This window comes from Spermophilus citellus (assembly GCF_964194105.1).
Source record: "Spermophilus citellus genome assembly, chromosome: 3".
Lineage (NCBI taxonomy): Eukaryota > Metazoa > Chordata > Mammalia > Rodentia > Sciuridae > Spermophilus > Spermophilus citellus.
Genome location: NC_138184.1, coordinates 49438725 through 49457271, shown reverse-complemented (window position 1 = coordinate 49457271; position 18547 = coordinate 49438725). Strand labels below are relative to the sequence as shown.

The following is an 18547-nucleotide window of genomic DNA, read 5'->3' as shown; positions in this document are numbered from 1 at the left end:
CTTCATGTATACTATTGTTGGTGGCTGGTCAAAGTGTATTATTATGCAGTCATCATTATGCCTTTTGGGGTACAGCCTGTTGCCCTCCTAGTGTGCAACCACCACATCGCCTGATTTGTTCACCTCTAGTTTCCCAGCATGTCCAACCGTGCCTGTCATGTAAAAGATGCTAGGTCATTATTGAGTGGATGAACAACGGGTGAGTGCATGAAGGGCTGTTTATGTAGACACCACAGAGAAAACGGATGAAGTCTTACAAATAAGGGCTAGCACGAGTACCCGTTCATTCACTCACACATTCATTTAGAAAGAAGGTTCTTGCATTTTGACAGGAAAATTCATTTTCTTGCTGCCCCCAATTTGAGTGTTAAAGCCTTCCGGACCGCTTGCCCCGGGGTCAGGCCGTGCTTGGCTCGGCTTGGGAAGGACTGGCACGTTTTCAGAAGCGGGAGGTGTGCACAGAAGCGGAGAATTCATTATAACCGGTTAGTCATCCGAAGAGATTGTAGACATTGCCGTGGGCGGAGAGCACCTGGTGGTTTCCCCCCATGGAGCCTATTCCCTGCGCTGCTCCCCTAGGTGCGAGCGCGACTTGCCAAAGCCCACCAGAGCCCAGGGTCTGCTGACACTTGGAAAAAGCTCCTATGGCCCATCGGTGGTCCTTTGCCCCTTGCAGCCAACTCTGATATCAATCCCAATATCCGCTGGGTTAACTTTTTTTTCAGGGATTGCTGGGCAGGCAAGCCGGCCTGGATCCTAGCCCAATACACTCGGAGAAGACTGGAGCCCACCCTTAATTCCCTGCAACCTGAGGGTGCAGAGGCCAAGGGCAGGTGACAGGGTGGAACGAAAGGGCCCTGTTGCAGAAAAGCATGCAAATAAGGAGAACCTAGGCTGCGGGAGCGCTGGAAGACTCGGCAACGTCAGGAGCGCGCGGCTTGCCAGGGTCACCCGAGTTGCGCTCGGTCGGGAGAGGATGACTCAGCCTCAATCGGGTCGGTCTTTACCGCCAGCCCGCGCGAGGGCTCCACAAAGTTCCTAGTCACATCCCAGACCTCGTATGGGGACAAGGGGCTCCGAGAGATGGGTCCCGGGGTGGGGGAGGTGATGGGAAGAGCCGCGGGGAAACCTGGTTCGGGGCGCCCAGGGGTTTCCCCGACTTCCTTTTGCCTCGCCCCCTCCTCTGCACCTCAGCCGGCTCTCCGCGGCTCCGGTCCAGAGGGCTGGGGCTGGCGTGAAAAGCCGGTGGGGAATCTTTTTCCCCCGGAATCAAGGGTGTCCGCGGGTCAGGATGGACTCGGCGCCGCATTTGCTTCCTCTCAGCCCTGACATCCCGGCTGCTGGCACTTGCCACAACGGCGCTGACCCCCGGCCACAGCCGGCTGGTGCGAGGGCAGCTCCGAAAGCCCCGGGCCCACGGTAGGGAGCGCCAGGGGCGGCTGCGCTGCGGGCCAACGCCAGAGCCCTGCGCTCGGGCGCCCGCGCCACGGCCGCAGCGCCTCCCTCCGCTCCTTCTCCAGTCGGGCGCCGCGGCCCAGGAGCAGCTGTGGGCGGCCACGCAGCGGTGCCCTAGACAGAGCCCCAAGTCCCATTCCCACCCTGCTCCGCCCCGCGTGCGACCCCCTCCGCCGCCTCGAGCCGGCCCCTTTCTCACACTTCTGCTTCTTTACCCGGAAAATTGAGCGACGTGGGTGGGGGTCGCGTCACCTCTAGGCTCCTCGTACTTCGACCCCGCCGGCCCTAACCTGGCCCGGCCCGGAGGCGGTCGGAGCACGCGGCGCACAGTCCGAGCAGTCACTGGCAAAGTGTGGGGCGCCGGGCCCTGGGCCTCCCTTCTGCGCCCCCACCCCCACCCCGGCTCGGGTCGCCAGGGCCTGAGTCCAGCCCCGGGGCAGTCCGAGAGTCGCGCCCGCGGCGGCGGACTGCAGAGTTCTAAAGAACTCGCGGCCGCAGTGGGCCGGGCGGGGCAGGGCGCGATCGGCCGCCGCCAAGGACACTGGAGTTTGCGAGTCCCCGCCCGCGAGGCGCCTCGCGCCCTCCCGCCGCTGCCCGCCGGACTCCCCGGGGCCGCTGAGGCGGGGCCGGGCGGCAGCCGCTGCGAGAGGCGCGTCTCCCTGCCTCCTCCCGCGCCCGCCTCCCTCCCACTTCTCTCCCTCCCTCCTCCTCTCCGCCCTCCCCCCCACCCCGCTCCTTTTTCTGCTCCCCAAGTGAGCCTGGCGCGCGAGAGGCAGGCGGGGCGGCGCAGAGCAGAGCAGGCAGCCCAGCGCGCTCGCCCACCGCCCGCCCGGCGCAGCTCCCCGCGGCCACTCTAGTCGCCGCCGCCGGCGCGTCGGAGAGAGCCCAGCATGGCCGGGCCGGGCTCGCAGCGCCGCGCGTCCCGGGGGGCCTCGGCGCTCCTGGCCACCGCGCTTCTCTACGCCGCGCTGGGGGATGTGGTGCGCTCGGAGCAGCAGATCCCGCTCTCCGTGTAAGTGCCGGGTGCTGCGCCGCCCGGGGAGGGGACCCCGCCGCCCGCAACCCACTGTGCCCAAGTTTGGGCGCCTGCAGGTGCGGCTGGACAGGACCTGCCGGGGGCGCCGGCCTCGCCGGCCTCGCCTCTCGCACCTGCCTTTCGGGATCAGCGTGAGGCGGCGAAGCTGGGGTGGGATCCTCTCAGCCCTTCCTTCGGGTTGGCGAGTGAGACCTGGAGAGGCTCACCTCAAGTGACAGCACCAAGTTTGGAGCCTGTTTACCGACTCCAACTTCCATGGGCCGTTTAATTACCTCCTTCTTTGCTACCTTTTCATCTCACTTATTTTGTGGGAAGGGGGATGGGTGATGGATTTTTTCGGACTAGTACGTATGTCCAGCGATGCCCATTTTGTGTGATCAAGTCTTCAGGTAATTGTTCAAATAAAACCCATTGGGCTTTTTGGATAGCCCGGGAGACTTTGCGCATTCTGAACTATGAGACCCCCCTCGTATCCCCTCCCGCGCTGTGCTCTGCAGTTTGGCACCGGTAGTTTCTGCCAGGGCGCTTTTTTCTAGCTTTTCTCCCCTTTTCTTTAATGTTACATTGCTCGGGTTCTTTCAGCCATAGCCCCGTGTGTGCGTGCGTGTAGACTGTGGCACGAGTGTTACATTTCATCTTGTGCCCTTTCTCCCTGTAGGGTGAAGCTGTGGGCCTCCGCTTTTGGTGGAGAGATAAAATCCATCGCTGCTAAGTACTCCGGTTCCCAGCTTCTGCAAAAGGTAAGGTTTCCGTGGTGGCAGGAAGCGATGATTTTTTTTTTTTTCCAGCACAGAAAATGGAGGCAGATTTAGTTTTCCAAACAAACGTGAGCCCCGAGCTGCATCAGTTATCAGAGGAGTCTCTGATCCCGGTTTCTTGGCATTGTACTGTGCAGTGACTTCTCCCTACCAACCGGTTATTTTTAGATGACACTTGATTCTAAACACAAAGAAAAGCAGGATACTCACTTGTACTGTCCTGGCTGGGGCTTGGAAATTGAGTGTTTTTGCATGGCTTTCCTCTCAGTGTCGGTATTGCTGTTTCAGTGTGAGAGCAGATGCTCCTCGGGCCAAAAAAATGCTAACTTCATCCAAGAGGCAGAACCAGTGCGTGTTTTATGATGTCTTTCACCTTGCATTGGAGGCTCAGTGGGGTTCAGTGTATCAGAGAAAGACGCTGCACTATTGTTTGTCATCCCTGCAGTTGTACAATCCCATTATTCCCCAATCATCTAGACCCAGGGCTGGGATGCATTACATCATTACAGATAAGGAGAATGAATGTGGTTATCTTTCCACTCAGCTGCACTGCCGAGTAATAACCTATGAGAGTAGTCCACAAACTTAAGAAATTGGTCTGTGTCCATATAATTCTGGAAAGTAATGAGAACGGAGAATTGATTATTAGGCTTTTATCAGAAGCTGCATCAATTTTAATTCAAGCAGGCAGCATTATGCTTAAAATTACATTGTGAGATACATGGTCCTTCGTTCTCCCCCTCCAAGAAATACAGAAAAAGAATGGGCCAGGGAAGACAGAATAGAGAGCTTTAAAAGAATTTCAAGTTAGCAAATCAACAAGGATCAATCCACATATTCTCCTGGCAAATAGAAAATAAAATTGGCCTTGAGGGGATAGTTCTCTGAAAATGGGTACAAACAGCTTAAATTGTTAAGTTAACTTTTAAGCATTTTAAATGTGTTTTTTGGGCCAACGTACCATATGTGTTGTGCATGCTGCCTGGTAACCAAGTACGTATTTTATTTATGGCATTCCATTTCAGAGAGTAGCATTTTTGGGGACATTATATGAAACAGTTTCTCACATGAAATCCAAATATCATAATAAAGCATCACCCCACAGTGAGATGACAAGGTATGTGGACTTAAACATTTCCAGTAGCCCATATTCCTTGAAACCATTGGAAAAATTGTTTGCTCACCTCTGTAATTTGGGAAGTTCAATAGTCAGCTGATATAAACTTGATTCTATGATATGCCTTTACAGAAGGTGATATTTTATATACGTGTGGTCTTCCTTACAGGAATTGCTTTTCCCCTTATATTATTGTCCTTTGGACCAGACCCAGTCTGTACTCTGCTTTGGCTTTTTATCCACTTGTCAGATGTTGTATGTGAAGAGCTCTGAACTGTGACATTGCCTGTGTGTTTTCCTTATGCTTTTAAAGAACAGAACATTTTGTATAACTTTAAAGAAATATTTTTTCACCTGCATGTTTTAGTTGTAGCAACTCTGAAAGAATCCCTTCAGAGCCTCCTTCCCCCTCCCCCCCTCACATATTTTCTATCTCACATTTGGTGGTAGCCTATGAAATATGATTTTTTTTTCCTTTCTGAAGTTAAAACACACACACGCACACACAGATTGCACAAAACCCCATCAACCCTATTATTGGTTATTCTATCATAGCAGATTGGAAACAGCTAAAATGCTTCTCTTACCTTCTCATCAGCATCCTTTCTGATATTGAATTCACTAGCCTTGCTTTGCTTTTGTCATGTTTGCAGCTTGACAATTGTGAAATTATTTCCAGCTGTTTATGGCTTTGTTGTCATTTCTTGCTGCTGCTTGATATTTTGTGATCTGATTCGAGGGGCAGGTGAGGTGTTGTTCAGCATGAGGTTCCAGAATGGGTATCTGCTTTAGTACTTGATTGGCAATCATCTGCTCTGGGGGGTCCTGAAATGCCCATGGCTTCAGATTGCTTTGCAAGGACTTTCATGAGTGTTAGGAAAGATATGTTAGACAAGTTGGGAAACATTTTTGCAGGTATCTTTTGGCCATCTCAGTCTTATCACTTCCCAAATATGATTGTGTTCTTAAAATTAGCAAAGAACGTTGGTATAGAGAGTTCAGGGTATGAAAGGGAAACGATCTGAGATGCTTGGAGTGTGGGAGGTCTAACATCATTTGAAAAAGCAAGAAAATAGTTGCCTCTCTTGCTTTTTTTTTTCCAAGGTTTTTGGCCACTCATGCAAGGAATTACTCCTCTAAACCAAAGCTCTATGCATCTATCCATCACTTCACTGAATCCTTACCAATTAAGAGGCTTTCAAAATAAGTTAGCAAACTGGATTAGAAAATGCAACATTGTATTAAGGGAACTCAAAGGTGCCAATAACATGTTCTATAATAGACTGTAATTGCACTTTTAAGGAATGGACATTTAAACTTGATTTTCAGTTAAGAAAGTTGTAATGTACACCCGCTATGTAATTTTATGTATTGTAATTTTACGTATTTTATGTAATTTCTTTAATCGACACTTCATGTTGTGACTCAGGGGAGTATATTCAATTTTAAAATGGGAATTTAGTAATTTTTGCAGTAAGGCCTAAACTTTACAAAGTAACTATTGTAAATAGACGTTAAATAAGAATTTGCCGTCTATTTTAAGGTGTTTGAAGACTTGGGAAACTGCCATTTGGGTAACATGTTTTCATCAGGTACTATAATTTAAGATGGTAGCATTATTGCTAATTTCATCAGAGTAAACACAAACATTTATCAATATACTTCATATCACATTAGAAAGGAGAATTATTTTCTCCTTTGTTTCTGTTTGATACTGTGGGGTTTTTTTTTTTTTTTACTTTATATTACAACAATATATTAGGTTTTCAATGCCAGACTTTCTCATATATTTTTTTTTGTCTTAGTTGAGCACAGAAATAGCAACCAATTAATACTATATGAAGGGAGTATTTTTGGTTTTATAAAATGCAGCAAGGCATATTTGTGCAAAGTTGTATATTTTCTGAACACAGTAGAAGATAGTGGGACTCGAATGTTGGTGTGAATCTCAAGAGGTTTCGAGATTGTTAGAGCATAGTAAGCCCCAGGAAGGGTAAAAAGTACTGGTGTGCTGCTCTGTGCCTGGCTGGCAGATCCTGCAGGGGTTTCCATTCACTTCAACTTGTAATTAACTTTCTTTTTTCACACATTCACTCCAGCATTAGGCAACCCCATCCCTTCTCTCCCCATTTTCCCCAAAGAATGCTGTTTGTTGGGTTCTTTTGGGGAGGCCTGGTTTCATCACCTCACTATTTTGGGATTCAGTGAGAAACATTCCAGTAAGTCTGTGAACCTGGGTTGTTAAACTCATAGGCTCTGCACCTTTAGCATTCATACTAAAAGACATCTAGCCTGCATGATTCTCATTTCATCCTCCTTAGGGGGATTTTGGTAGGAACTGAGTTTTTCATTCTGTTGAGGCTTACATTTGCAGGAGTGAAAGTTCATGGGGACCAAGAGTTCCCATTACATTTTCCAGAATCGTGATGATAAATACATGACAGAAATATAGGTAATATGCGTCTCTGCCATTAAAGTCAGAGCAGAATTGACATTTGCCTTGTATGCCTCCTGTGGCACTTACCAGGCACGCTCTTCTTGGAATGCACAACCAGGATTTTGTGTTATCAACTATTTATTGAGAGATTGGCTTTAATACATAAACTTGATGTCTCTTTCTACAGGACAGAGTCAGCAAAGTAAAAGGTTGATTCCTTAAGCCATTTTTATAATTATGACTTTTCATCAATGTGGAAATCGATGGACTTTTAAATAATTAAAAAGGAATAATTCACGCACTAGGACCTGAGTAGCGGTGCTGTAGCTGCCTGTAGGAAGCCTGACATTACAGATTATGAAGGAGGCTCTATTTTGTGGAACATTTGTGTTGTTGAATAAACACAGTTACCTCCCATCCCAAAAGAGAAATGCATTTGGCCTATGCTGCCGGTGGCTTAATTCACAGCACCACTTCAAGTGACTCGACTTTTCCCCTGCAGATTATTTTTTAAAGCCTTGAAATTTATGAAATGACAGTTTTCAATCTTTCTGGACAGTTGATTGGTTTTAGTAGCCCAATCACTAGGATGTGCATTTTAGGCAAATATCCAATTACACTTGCAAACTCACACATGGTTGGTCACTTGGTAAGTTTTTTCATGAACCTCTTTCATTCATTCTTTTTCTTTCTTTCTTTCTTTCTTTCTTTCTTTCTTTTTTTAAAAATATTTCTTAAAATTCCTTTCCCATCAGATACATTCTACTTAATTTTGCTCAGGTGATTTTACAGATGCTAGTCACAATAAAGGGAAATGAAAATAAAGGCATGGTTTTCTTGTGGAGTCAGACTTCAGATATTTATTCCAATGTGGTTATTTAGATTTGATGTTTTTATATGGTGTTTTAATGCTGTTTTAATTAATTAATTAATTAGTTTATTCTAATACCAGTTTGATTTTAGGCAAACATGTGTATACCAAACCACCTAACAATTATGAGAGCTGTCAGGCATGGGCAAGCACAATTAAAACTTCCAGTTTTTGATGAAGACATAGCTATGTATTAGAATGAACAGAAGTGAAATAACTGTGAAGTGATTACCCCCAATACCTGCAGCTCTTTCAGGTGTTTCGTTTCCTTGCAATTTGAAATACATACTCACAGGAGGGCTAGGTTGGGATTTTAAGCCTTTTTCAGGTTTTGATTGATCCTCAGTCTGTGTTTAGTGTTCCCATTTAGGATGATCAATGAATGACTTGGTGTGCTGGGCTTACCTTAGAGAAGTGCACCTTCTCACATGAGCAGGATCCTTTGTTTCAGGGTTGTCATTAATCCAGATTTGCTATCATAGAAGCCAACAAATAGACTTTTACTTTATCCAAAAACACATTGTCTATCAATTGTCTGTCAAGCAGTGAGCAGCATTTAGATCTGGACACCCTCCCCCCCCCTTCACCTTTCATAATCACAGTGCTGGTTGAAAGAGCTTCGGAGTTGAGCCCTCCAGTGTCTTCTGGATGGAAAATTTTAGCAGGTCGTGAGTTCCCCAAGCCATGGTGGTTTGACTTAGAGGTTTTGCAGTGGCCGAGACTGAGAAAGAAACTAAATAGATGTTATAAAATACCAGTCTATAAATTAGCAGATGAGACCCCCCATTTTAATGTCATTTTTACACAAAGAGACATAATGGCCTGTGTTTCACCTGGAGTGGCTGAAGGGAAGCTTTTGAGTATCATTCAATGAGAGGAAGAGTTCCTAATGTCAGGCTTTGGTGATCTTCGGCTGTCCTTCTCAGTCCATTAAACAGGACTTAGCCTGTCCTTCAAGACAGGAAGATAAAATGGTGAGGAAGAGGAGGGTGGGATTTCCCTGAATACTTAGTGATGGGCAGATTCCCTTAAGGCAGTTGCTCCTGAATATGAAGCACTGCCAGGACCCTCTCCAGAGGAGTCCAACCTTGTCACCACCCTGGGTATGTTGGGCATCTGTGAGGCTAACATGTAGGGGGTGTCTGTGTACCTAGCCAGCCCAGCTGCTTTCTAGAGTCAAGTTATTTATTTATTTTTTACAACAAAACTCTGTAATGGGTCTGATATATTTCTACCAAGTGGTAAGCATTTCAATTTTCATCTGCTTTGAACAAGTTCAAATAAGGTGCTACATTTATAAGGAGTATGAAATGTATGTGTTTCATCGCTCCTCAGTTACCCCAAATCAAGATCATGAAAATAAACAACCCACAAGCCAAACGGTTAGTGTGCATTCGAAGGCTGTATTGGGAAAGAGAGCATTATCTCTTGACAAGGAATAGATGGTGGTTGCTTCACTCTGTGCACTTCAGAGTATTTATCTTGGCACCCGTTATTGGAAAACAGTACCCTCTCAAGGTTAAAAGAGCTGTTATCCATGTAAGCAATCTGAACAGGCAAGTTGGGCAGGGCTGTAATGCTGTGGGTTCACCCAAAGGACCTCTGGTTATCCATTTTAGGGCAAACAACTCCCCATCGATTCTGGGGGTTGAACACGCCATTACCATTACCCTTATTAAGTTTTTTTGCGAGTGCGTGCGCCTGTGCCAATAAAAGTGGAGGCTGCTCATAACAGAATGTGCCAGATGCTGCCTGTTGTTGGAGAAGCCTGTTCTTGTCCTCTTGGTTGTTCTGAGAGAGTGAGCCACCCTGCTGGGACAGAACCCAGTGACCCAGTCCCCCAGGCTTAGATTTGTCCAGTGTGCGGGATTTCATATGCAGCTGGAATGTGAGAACCTGCTGAGATCAGGACCAGCTGTATAATTCGCACGGCCCATTGCAAAGTGCAGAATTACATGTTAAAAAATTATTTAGCATCTCAAGATGATGACAATAGAGCATTAAACCAAGTGTGGCTAAGCTCCCTGTGGGTTAGGCTGCCTTCAGTTTGGTGCTCTGTTTTTTCCTTCTTTGTAGCTCATCCATTCAGCCCCGTTCAGTCTGTGGAATTCTATGTGGTATAGGTGGAGAGCTTGGGGTATTTCCAGAGATGCCCGTCCTTGGAGATTCAATGTTGTCGGTGAAGGAAAGGCCACTGGCTTAGCAGCTCTGTCTGCTTATCTTTTCCATCTGCATTTCCTAAGTAGCCTTGGGTAAATGGTTGCATCTAATAGTAAAAGCAGATAGTATTCACTGTGCAGTCTCTCTATTCCAGGTCCTGTGATAAGCCCTGTTATCTCACTAAATTCTCTCAACAACCTAATGAGGCTGAGAGTGTCATTCATCCCACTTTACAGATTTAGAAGCTGAGGCTTGCAGAAGTGAAGCAGCCTCCCTAAGGTGACTGAGATTCATCTGGAATCTGCATACCTGGCCATGGAGCTGCACTCTCTCATTTTTTGTGTTATCTTTTCCCACCTCAGTTCCTGTTTGAAAAAAAAAAAAAAGAATAATACTCGAGTTTCTCTTTCTCAGGAGTGTTTGGAAGGATTAAGGGAGATAACATCTGGGAAATTACATCAGAAACAATTAAAGCCTGGGTTAACAGCTGAGAAGACAGTCTTGAAGTTAGATTGACGTGGATTTGAGACTCTGATTTACCATTTCCTAGTTGGGTCACTTCTAAAAGGGACACTTCTGAACTTGCACATTGAAATGGGAAAGGAGGCCAAAATTGTCTGTCTTTCAGGCTGTGGTGAAGATTGAATGAAATAAAATATGCAAAGCCCTTAGCACAGTACCTGGCACATCAAAGGCTCCGCGGTCAGTGAGTCATGGTCATTATTAGCTTCAGCATAAATACAAGGTCTTCAGGTCATCTTTGCTGAGCAGTTGTGGGGCCTGCATATCTGTTGGCTCAGTGAGTGAACAAGTGGGTGGATGAGTGAGTGAGGGCTAGGGGTTGGCGTTGTAGCAAGGTGATCCCTACCTGGTGCCTGGAAGAGAACCAAGGACCTTAGATTGGAAGGGCTGCAGCAGTCACAGCCTCTGTCAGGGTGTGTTCTCTGCGCTGTGAGGTCAGCACTCTCCTACCTGAGGGAAGGGGGAGATACCCAGAGAAAACTGTCCCTTGCCACCAGGAATTGGATTACTTACCCTCCTGTGTTGCTCCTCCTGCCACATGGGCAGTGGGTCAGGCTGAGGAAGTGTCCATTGTCTGCTCCACAGCCCAGAGAGAGGCCCATAAGCCACAGGAGAGCCCAGCACTTCTGGCCATAGACTCTGGCGCACAGATTTTTGCAGAAGCCACTGCAGACATTCCTTAATCCAAGTGTCCTCGTGGCCAGCATGCCAGGCATTTTCTCCTGTGAGAACGGGTTCTGTAAGGCTTTGGAGAACTCAAGTTCCCCAGGAACTTTATGGGGAGTGATGCTGGAGACCATCAGGAGTTTAAGGCATGGCCATCTTTCCTCAGTTCAAGGGGCAGGGAGGTGAAGCCATATGTGGGGACGGCCATCTGTCACCACCCACAGGAGGCACCGAAGGGCATCCTGTGTTCCTTGGCTCTTCCCACTGGTTCTGCCCTCCTCTCTAGAGCTTTCTTGGCAGCTCTGTTGTTGTGTTTTGGCCTTGAGTGTCTGCAGCCCTGTGCTGATCTCCTGAAAGAGATGGAGTGAGTGAAACTGGCCACCCCTCAATGTATAAACAAAGCAACACTTTGAAATCATGGGAGTGGGTTTTTGCTATAGTGGCTGTATAGCTTTTAAAAATTGCTTGTACGTAATGCTATTGTAATTAGCACTGGACATTAGTAAAGTTTCAGTAATGAAAGTAAATCTGCCCAAGCTTTGGTGATTCCACTTAGGCCAATAGTCAGGAAAGTGCCCCAAGAGCCATTTGTTTCTACAGATTGTCAGATTGACTTACCTGGGGGCTTCCCACAATCTACCAAGTGTTTGCATGGTCATAACCTTCTCAGGTAGGAGAGTGGGTTGGAGCTGGACTTTGTTTTTGAGTTTTTCCAATGAGCATTCTTTGAATGGAAATAGCTGATGTACAGAATTTGATCTGGCTCCCTCCCTGGGAGAAGACCTGTGTTAGCTGCCTCCCAGATGGGTCTTAAGTCTTAGGGTGGTGGGACAGGTTGCTCCATGGTGGGGCTGGGACTGAAACCTATTATTATTATTTTTCTTTTTATAACCCTCAAGCCTTTGAGTTTTCTCTACAGTATGTGCTGCTGGCTTGGCCCATCCCACTGGCACATGACTGGATTCATTTTCAGGACTCACAAAAGATGGGAAGGGCTGGGTGGTTTGGGATGCGGGCACCCTTGCTGTTTTCCCCCCAGATGCTCTGCTCTTAGGTAAGAACCTCCAGACGTGCTCTTCTGGCAGCGAAGACCAGCTTTGTGGGTGGCTGAGCCCTTATGAGGTTGGGTACAACTTCCACTGTGGGCTTGTGCCTGCTATGGGATGTGCGTAATTTCTGATAGAGAATGAAAAGGCTGACTGCTAGGTCCCTAGTTCATAGGGAAAAAGGGGGAGTCAGGTAGCCTCCACCACTGTCCTCAGCTTGGAAAGTGGAGCTGCCAGAGAAGAGAATAACCTTGTGGAGCTCCTGACCAGCAGCCAATCTCAGCTGTAACTTGAAGACTCAACTCTTCTGCAAAAACCAGAGAGCATTTTCCCTCATGTTTTCCCTGAAAAGTAGAACCTGTTGTACATCGGTTTGCTCAGGTTGCTAAGTACATGGTATACTTGGCGACTTATTTTCCTGAGACTTCAATGTCCCTTCAAATGGAATGAAAGGAATAATTGGCAAGTGGAGTTCCCAAATCTAGATGCTCCCCCTTGCTTTAAACCGGACCCTGCCATCCCTTCTTCATTTTTCTGACAACTGCTAACTCTCAGCTGCCAGGAGGGAACAGAGTATCCGGTTTTAGAATGGTCTAGATTTCTATTATAGAGAACCATGCACAGGAGAAAAGGAGATTTTTACAAAAGAGCACTTGCTGTGGGGTTGAATTCTGTCCTGCGAATCACTAACAATACTGCCCTGGGCCTTGATTTGCTCATCCTAAAGTGAAACAAATAATAAAACCACTGTGTCATGGGGCTTTGGGATGGATTAAATAATAGCTGTTTAGAACAGTGTATGGCACACGGAAAGCCTTAGTTCTCTGGTTACTTTATCACTGATATCATCCTGATTTATTGTTAGTGAAGAACAAGAGAGACTCCTGGAATTTTGTCACTTTGATTGCATGATGAATTCATAAAATGAAGGCAACATATGTCATGCACATTTAATGTGAGCAGGGCACAGTAACAGAGAAAAGTATGTATTATGTCCCCAGGGAGGGGAGTTGATTTTTTTTTGCTTGCTTTCCCAAATCCTCCTAATCTCATTCCTTGCACAGTGAAGGTGGGCAGTCGTGGGTTTAAAGTTTGTTCTTGCTGTAACATTGTACAATAATTTGTAAAGCAAGGTGAAAATCAGAAATATGGGGCAGACATTTGGCTCTTTGTACCTCTTCCACCCGAAATGCTTTTTCCATGGTACTTTGTTAAGGCAGAGGTGGAAAAATATGGTAAAAAGAACAATAGATGTGGGAGGCAGTAAATCCATCGGATGTATGTAGTTTTCAGCCTGAAGTCATAACATACAGCTTTACTCTCCACCTCCTACCGGTTTCCATTATTAGTGAAATGTCTATTAGCACAACACGATCACATCATGTACAAACAGCTCAATGGGCATAGACGCTTGCCCCATGGACATAAATGATAGTCATTTGGCTTCTGGGATGGTAAAACTGAAGTTTGAGTATTCTTTCTTCTGGGCTTTGGCCTGGGCCTCTGTTGGAATGCTATTGTCATTTGCTTTCATGATTCAGAATTTGTACACTGACTCCAGTGGCACACTTGAAGCAAATCTCTAACAGGCTACCAATAAAGGGCTTTTGTGTGTTTGTGTGTGTGTGTGTGTGTTTTATGAACATGTGCTTTTTTCCTTTCTTCAAAAACACTGGAAACTAATTTAAAAATCCCAAGGTCTGTGCCCAAGTTCAAGTATTTCAGAATATCTGGAGTCACCTGGTCATACTAAAATAAGACGTAATCCTCTCAGGAGAGGGTCATAGCTCACTAATCTTTTGAACCAATGATACACATTTCTCAGAACAGGAATTTCAGAATTATTGAGACATAGCTGGATTTTCTACTCGAATAGCAAGATTTTTCCTTTTTTTTTTTTTTTTTTTTTTTTTTTTTTTGCTGGAAACAAATGCCTTAAGATGGATAGGAAATACACAGAGACTTTGAAAGAAATCAGAGGACTGACTTTTAAAAATCTACTTTTAAGAGAGATGGTTGGTCTTGGGAAGAGAGACCTGTATAGAGTTGAGAGTCTGAATCTGAGCTTAGCCAGTCGGGTCTAACCCCATCTTTGGCACACAGCCATCTCTTGGGCTTCAGGGTTTCCTTGTGGCATCACCTTCCTGAATCTAGATGCTTCTGCTTATGAGTGGCTGAACCTCTGTGTTCTTATCTATCAAATGGACACAGTGGCATTAACTTCTACATTGAAAGGCACAAATGAGAAGATGCATACAGGATACTTAGCAATAAGTAGCTTATGGAAAGTGTTTGGAAAAGATGGGCTGCTGTCAGAGTGTTTTTCTAGTTGCTTCCACATACTGGGAAGTGTTGGGAGCTAAAGACAGCAGTTTGTCTGCTTGAAGGGGCAGTTAACATATGGCCATTGGAGGCCTCATTTGGAGACCTTCACAAAGCTGCCCATGGTGGGGCCCTCTCAGGTCTTCTTTGAAAGCAAGGATACTGATGATGCAGGTGCTTTATTTCTATTTTGTGTCTTGTGCTTATTTATTTCAACATAACCACCCCCAAGGTCTGTTAGCATCTCCATTTCAGAGATGCAGAAACTAAGACAGAGAATGTAATTTTACCCAAGGCTCTAGTGACAAAGACAGTTTTTGAGGCTGGGCCATATCAATACCATCTCAGGGGCCTAGGGTGGCATGGGGTCAGAGGAGAGGCATTTGGGCATTGCCTAAGATCAGCCTCTTGTACCTTGATTTGGTCCATGCATGTTATTGACTCATAGGGGCATTTAATGGACACTGCTTCCCTGCCCTTAGTCTTTTCCCCATGGAATTATTTGTCTCCTTGCTTGGGTGCATTGTCATTTGCTTGCATAATGCAGAATGTAAAAGGGGTAAGAGCTAGAAGGAGGGGAGGGCCAGTAAGTCAGTCCTCTAGCTTTTTGTAGTTCTTCCTTTTATTATAATAAAATGATGTTGCTTGACTTTTGGTTTCCTCTGAGGGTCAGCTCTCCCCTCATTAGGTCTGATTCCTGAGAAGTCTTTCCGAGAATCTAATTGGATTTGGTGAAGTTTCTCTTTGTGTATAAGGTAATGGATGGAGAGTCAGCTTGGGCTCTGAGGCCCTGGAACCAGACAAGTCTGGCTTTGAGAGCCAGCTTGACACTTAGCCGCATGTCAAGGTCTCAGGTTCCTTACCTGTAAAATGAGGTCATGGGAGGATGAGGTACTGAGGCTTATGATGGCCTTAGCCCAGAGTTGGACACTGGGGAAGTGTCCAATTTTATCTCCTCTGTTAGTTTTGTTCCTGTTCTTTGTCTCCCTTTCCTGGATGTTTGTTGGTGCTTATTTTTTTTCTTCCCCTCTCAGTGAAGCCCCAGTTCTGTTTTTCTGTACAATTGACAGCTAGCTTGAAGGCTTCAGCCCTTTAACCCCTAGGATCAGTTTCATTTTGCATGGAATGAGTCCGGCAGCTCCGTCCATGCCCTTGGCAGGTCTGGGGATGTATGATATCCTGAGGACCCCTTATCTCCTGCATGGTGGTAGTGGGGGGAAGGGGAGGTAGGAGGTTGGTAAGCTAGACATTAAATTCACCCAGGGCAGGCTTGCTGTTTATGACTGAGAGAGGACCCCGCTTTGGCACATAGCGGCTGTCTCTGGGGTGGGCTTCAGGGTTTCCTTGTGGCATGCATGAATGTACAGATAAACAAAGAAAAGAATTGCCTGCCCAGCCTTTTCCTTGTCCTCACAAACCGGTGATGCAAATAAGAACACCATGGAGCCCAGGCGAAGAATGAAGTCCTTCCATTCTTTTCTCCATTTATTCTCCCATGTCGGGATTTTACGATCCCCAGCTTCAGTCATGGATGCCGCAAAAACTGGGGATTGCCTTCCAGCTACAGCAATCCAGCTCTGAAGCCCTGCAGGCAGGTCCCTCACCCACAGCCCTGTCAGTGCCAGCAGGAACTGCCAGACAGCAGAGCCAGAGGGTCCTCACTTCTCCCAGCCTGGCGACCCCCTCCTTGCCCCTGGGAGCATCCCTGTCCATCTGGGTCAGCACCCTGCAAACACACTGAGTCTCCTTCAGCAGCATCCAGTCAGGCTGAAGGGTCCTAGAGCCTCTGCAGTACCACGCCGAGCAGCTGCCGCGGGAGCACCGCAGTGCCAGGCGGGTGCACGAGGAGCACCAAGCGAGACTGATGGGGCCGCCGCAGCCGCCACCATCAACCTGGGGGAGGCGACTCGGCAAAGGCAATCAGGAAGCTGCTGCAGCTAATTCCATAAAGCGCTCGAATGCCACATTTCCAGTGACATTAGGGAGAAGTGTGAATTTTAATTTCTGTCCCTTTCACCTTCACAGGGTTGCAGACTTCACCTGGCCTTCTCCGAGGCCCTGCCAGCTTCGAGTTGTGTGCCTGGTCTGTGTACTGAGCGTGAATCTCGCTTTCTCAATGAGGGGGGCTTCCTTTTCTCCCTTTGTTGTTTACATCGCTGGGACTAGATTTCTGAGTTTGTGCTTTGCAGGCTGTCCGGAGCTGTATCTCCTCTGCTACTGCGCATACCTGCCGCGCATACCTGCCACTAGCGTGGAAGGCTCCTGGGGTGACCTCACGGCAGTGCCCGCCACTCGTGGACGGTTTCTGGTTTCTTCAAGCAAGGGAGGAGTCTCATGAGAGGCCCTGAAGCAAGTTTGGGCTATTTTTATTGGCATCTGCTTCCTGCAGGTGCAATTGTCTGTATTCTACCATAGCCTAGCCTGGGCCGTTCTGAGAGCCGGCACCAAGCGCAGACCCTCTGAGATGGAGGGTGAGCAGCTGGCTGGGACGTGGGAATTAAATTATATGGATTTAGTGGGGGGCGATTTTGCCAAAAGATGTTTCATTCCAGCCTCTACTTCCCCCAGATATTGGGACTCAACCGACTATTGTGTTTTGAGGCTTTTGGAGGAGTTTTGCATCCATCTCCTCTCAGACACAACATTTCTTTCTGGTGACTGTGATTTCTGCACAGCAGAGTGCCCATGTGGCCCTGTGGTGACCAGAATCTGGTGCTCAGCTTCCATCTTCCTCCTGAGCCTGACCAACTCACTGAAAAGGGAATAAGAAGACTTTGGAGTGGGAAACTGGCCACTTGGGAACTGGCCCCTACAGCTATGATTGTACAAGGGTTTGTGACAGGCCCTGGATCTTGCAGGAAATCAGGAATAGTCCAGACCCAGACTGCTGGGTCCTGACACTCCTAGCCCTGGGCACTTGCCTAGTGTCAGAGCAGTGAGACCACAGATGGAAGGAAGGGGTCCATGTCACATAGTGGGCTTCTTGGATGACAAAGAGAGCCCCAAGCCAATGACCTGTATGCTCCCTGCTCTGTGGACCCTTCTGAAGCTCCCTGCCTGGCCTTGCCTGGAATTCTGCTTTATTTGACTTTGCAAAAGGAAACGATTACAACCTGTCCTCAGTTAAATCACATTTAAATTTGAATTTCACCTGGAGAGAATGTTCTCCCAAGGTACCTCATAACAGCCAAAATATTTGGTCTCCATGGATCATCAGGGAGCAGTCCCCTTGTTAACACTATCTGTATAAGTGAAGCAGCTAGGAGTTAGCACAATGAGTCAAATGTTTATTCAATACTGGTAATCCATCTGGTAACCAGAGGCCTCCAAACTTCTCATTTCCCACAACTGAAGTTCAAATGATCCAGCACTTCTTTTGGGGTAGAATATCATGGTTTATAAAAATCTGTAACTGTCTTAACAGTCTCATGAGAATGCATTTGCTTTTTTGGCTAAATGTTGGGAATGTTTTCTTCTTTCCTTCCTGCTTCAGAAAACATCCATTGAATACTCAATGAGGCATGAAGAGCTGTGTTGGGTGCCAGAGTCCCTTTGCTGCTGTGACCACCATTCAGTCCTCACCCTGAATGCTTTAGTGACAGTGCCCTGCTCAGATTCCCCCCTGCTCAGATTCCCCAAATGCGTCATGCCTCTGTGTCTTTGACCATACCATCCCCACCCCCTGCTGACCCTGCTGCCCTTGTCTGACTGCTGAGCCTGATTCTACAGGATGTCGGAGTTTAGCATGCAGCAGTATCACTTGGGGATCTTTTATTAAAGTGCATTATTTCAAGGTCTTACCCAAGAAATTCTGACTCAGTAAGCATGGTGCAGGGCTGAGCACTCCACATGCTGACAAACATCTCAGCTGATTCTGATATAGTGGTCCATGGACCAGGCTTTGAGGAGCACTGAGTACATTTCACCTAGGGGAAGACTTCTGGGTTCCCCTAAGGGACTCCATTATTCCTCCTTTCTCTTTTGGCCTATGCAAATCTTCCCGCTGAGATTTGCTTACGTGTGTGTGTGTGTGTGTGTGTGTGTGTGTGTTGTGTGTGAATGTGTGTGTATAGTGTGTGTGAGAATGTGTGTGTGTAGTCTGTTTCCCTGGGCCAGAGGCTGTGGTGGTGGCTACTCAGTTCCTGGAACCAAGGCCA

At 47.0% G+C, this 18547-nt stretch overlaps 1 protein-coding gene across 2 annotated transcripts in view; it reads left to right on the top strand.

The window, feature by feature from the left end:
- Positions 1–1286: 1286 nt before the first annotated feature.
- Positions 1287–18547, top strand: part of CACNA2D3 (calcium voltage-gated channel auxiliary subunit alpha2delta 3) — an 890062-nt gene continuing 872801 nt past the window's right edge. For both annotated transcript variants that reach the window (XR_014021224.1, XM_081287674.1), the window contains exons 1-2: positions 1287–2467; positions 3150–3231. Coding sequence is in view for 1 of the 2 variants with exons in the window: in XM_081287674.1 (XP_081143800.1) it covers positions 2346–2467; positions 3150–3231 (204 nt within the window). In the remaining variant the exon portion in view is untranslated. The remainder of the gene's footprint in view (positions 2468–3149; positions 3232–18547) is intronic.